Source organism: Priapulus caudatus, unplaced genomic scaffold, assembly GCF_000485595.1.
Source record: "Priapulus caudatus unplaced genomic scaffold, Priapulus_caudatus-5.0.1 Scaffold381, whole genome shotgun sequence".
Lineage (NCBI taxonomy): Eukaryota > Metazoa > Priapulida > Priapulimorpha > Priapulimorphida > Priapulidae > Priapulus > Priapulus caudatus.
Window position 1 is genome coordinate 60,946 of NW_014577442.1, and position 3,470 is coordinate 64,415.

The 3,470-nt window shown below is 45.6% G+C and overlaps 1 protein-coding gene across 1 annotated transcript; it reads right to left on the reverse strand.

Moving 5' to 3' along the window:
• Positions 1–205: 205 nt before the first annotated feature.
• On the reverse strand, positions 206–3,098 carry LOC106809747 (streptavidin-V2-like). The gene is made up of 6 exons (XM_014812938.1): positions 2,960–3,098; positions 2,485–2,664; positions 2,038–2,080; positions 1,187–1,333; positions 784–1,030; positions 206–392 (listed from the first exon to the last, which is right to left on the reverse strand). Exons 2-6 carry the CDS (start codon positions 2,641–2,643, stop codon positions 299–301), a joined length of 690 nt encoding a protein of 229 aa, XP_014668424.1. The 5' UTR covers positions 2,644–2,664; positions 2,960–3,098; the 3' UTR covers positions 206–298.
• Positions 3,099–3,470: the final 372 nt, after the last annotated feature.

Consider the following 3,470-nt stretch of genomic DNA (forward strand, 5'->3'; position numbering starts at 1 on the left):
AGTGAAACAGCTATAATCACCACATCCGCACAGCGCAACTCGAAAAGGTCAAATAGAGGTAGGGGAGACCGGGGACAATTGTAACACTTTTTTTCCAAATCTGACATAACAACTTTATTATAGTTAAATACTTACTTCAAGGTATATGAAATTAAAGATGCATATCTTGGCTTGAAATATGACTAGGTTTGGGTTAGTGTGTGTGTGTGTGTGTGTGTGTGTGTGTGTGTGTGTGTGTGTGTGTGTTTGTGTGTGTGTGTGTGTTTGTTTGTGTGTGTCGCAATATTTTTCGTGAGTCCTACGCCTCGTTGCGTCGTGGTGGTGTGTGTTGGCCGAGGCTTCGCATGGGCTTGTTCCTACTGGATGCTCGAGCGAAGGTATCGTGTCCGATTCTGGGGAATAATGAATGCATTCAGCGGTCAAACTCACAGCATAACGACTTAGATGCTACACGATGTGTTTCATTATTCATCGGATCATCAGATGTACGTTCTTGGTGGGTACATAGATAAGCGCCGAATAACGGTGGGGCTATTACATGAATCCTTTACCGCGTTTTGGTAGTTTTGCCAAGCAAGTGAATAGAGCGTGCGGGGGAAAGTAATATTATTTAATAACTATACAATGATAATATTATTATCTAAGATTAATTATTAGATAATAGTGCTACGCGATCGCGCTGACATCGATCGCTGTCCAGGATATGAAGTGCGAGGTAGCCTGCAGGCGTGGGAGCGCCATTTCACTGGCACAGCACCGGTGCTGTTGCGTCATTTCACTAACCTAGTTGCGCTCCACAGATTTTCCGGCGTCGTCATGCTGGTTAGCAGCCACGTGGTGAACAGGTACTCCCTGGCCAAGGGGTCGTTGTTGGCGAGAGCGCTGCTGCCAGTGCATCCGCTACAGTGGAGACATTGACCACTCCAGCTTGCCGCCGACTTGCCGTTGCGATACACGACGGTGAAACCAAACGCTCCGACACCGTCCGCTACGGCCGCCGTGGCGCCGTATATCGCCGAGTGGCTGGTTCCTACGTGTGTGAATATAAGGAACCACTGAATATAAGGTCATTATAAGTGAATATAAGGTCAACCACTGAGATACAGATGCAGGACAACTTATGAGCTGTCCGCGTCGTGAATCGTCCTGTATTCGCGATCGCTGTTGCGTGATAATTTACGTGTACCTGCTGTTCCATTTCCGCTTTCCACTCCGGTACGGTATTCTCCTAGCAAGCTACCGTCGGCTCCGTGACAGATGATCATCTCAGAACCGTGATGGTTGTACCACACTCCTGTCAGGTTTGCACAGCGCACGATATCTTCCTGTTGGTCTGCTCACGACGGGAATTTAAGCCTTGTGATTATTACAGGAGGATAGCCGCGGGCGCATAGCAACTACGGGGACACGGCATCTACGGAGGCATGGCAACTACGGGGACATGGCATTTACGGAGGCATGGCAACTACGGGGACACCGCATCTACGGAGGCATGGCAACTACGGGACACGGCATCTACGGAGGCATGGCAACTACGGGGACACGGCATCTATTCTACGGAGACACGGCAACTGCGTTAACACGACAACTACGATGACACGGCAGTTACGGGGACATGACAACTACAAAGACACGGCAACTACGGGGACATGACAACTACGAGGACACGGCAACTACGAAGACACGCCATTTACGGGGACATGACAACTACGAGGACACGGCAACTACGAAGACACGCTATTTACGAGGACATGACAACTACGAGGACACGGCAACTACAAAGACACGCCATTTACGGGGTCATAGCAACTACGGGGGCATAGCAACTACGGGGACACGGCAGCTGCGGGGACATGGCAACTACGAGGACACGGCAATTAAATCTACAAACCATATATCGTCACCCGATAAAGTTTTTATACAGTAAGCATGCATAGTAAATGGACGCGGCATAAATATTAAATATTACAGAATACCATTCGTTTACGATGTAATAATAAAATTGCAGTTAATAATTATTTGTATATGGATTTGTACCTGTTCTTGCATCACTGTCTATTTGATTGGCGGCGTCATCGCCCTGGCATTAATACAAATTTTAGTGATTATTGTATTCGCAGGATTTTAGACGAGTTTTTATAATTTTGGCAATTTGGGCATGGTACGATCGGGCGTCTAGCGACAGTATCGTTACATTTGAGTAGAGAGAAAAAGGTACGTCACTGTGGGTAAGATATTGCCCTGATGAGACCGGGTGACAACCAAAGTGAGGACGAGTAATAAAAATAATAATAAAGGAATAAGGAGTAAAGATAAAGGAATGGAGGAGAATGATGGGAAGCGAAAGAGCAAGGCCGTGAAAGGAAGATAAATCTAGACCTACATCTACGCACAAAACACAGGCACGGTGCCAGAGAAATAGTGCATGTGAGATATATTTAGATTTATAATATGATATGGGCAGTATATATCGAATATACCCACATCATCGCCGGGATATATGCTGTTTCTGTTGCTTTCCGGATAATAAGTTGGCAAGTCGATTATTTGTCCGTCAGGACAGATGTGAACTTCCACAATCCTCGCGTGCACTGTCGCTGCCACTAGCAGTAAGGCGAGTAGAGACGCTGACGATGATGGCATGGTGATATTCAAAGCCAAGCTCTGGAAACAGTTTGACATCGAGAAATTGTAGTTTCACGACGCAGCTTTGATGCCCCAATTTGGTCGAAAATCATCGATACGATATTATAATTTCTACTTGAACTAAAATTAATCTATTTAATTTCTTATAGCATCGTTTGTTATTCTACTCCTGATCTTATATACGTTGTTATGCTGACCTAAATCTTAGCGATATAGTTCAGCTGCGACAAGCAAAATTACAGGAGTTGTAAAATGTCGACAACAAATGCATTAGTGCAAGCGGAATGAAAATAAATAACCATATTATAGTTACCAAATATTGTCTCCAGTATCTCTCCACTTCTCTCTCCCGTAAGCAGTATTGATGTGGTGGCTGCCAGGTCCGGATTGAAGACGTCACCTACCGCAGCTGGCTCTTATACGTACTCCGAAATCCGGGTAAAATCCCGGGGTAAAATCCCTGCGTTGGGCTCGCAGAGGCAACAGAAGGAGATCAGTCGACCGTGAAACAGATACCGCATAGATCTAGCTGCAAGTAAACCTATTATCATGCTATTATCCTACTATTTGTTGGTTCATGCGTGGTTCCGCGCACTGTCATTGGTCAACGACCAATCGTCGTCACCAACCAAATTTACCAGAAAATGTTTGAAAAAAGTCGACGCCGATGCTGCACGCGGATGTCACGTAGAAAGCAGGATGGAGTGAAGCAAAAAACAACAACTCTACGATGGGGCAGAAAGGAAACCACAGTGTCTGTATAGTCGTTCAGGCGATTGAATGACCGTTAATGTATGAAGTATGGTTTGTGGTTAATGGGAATT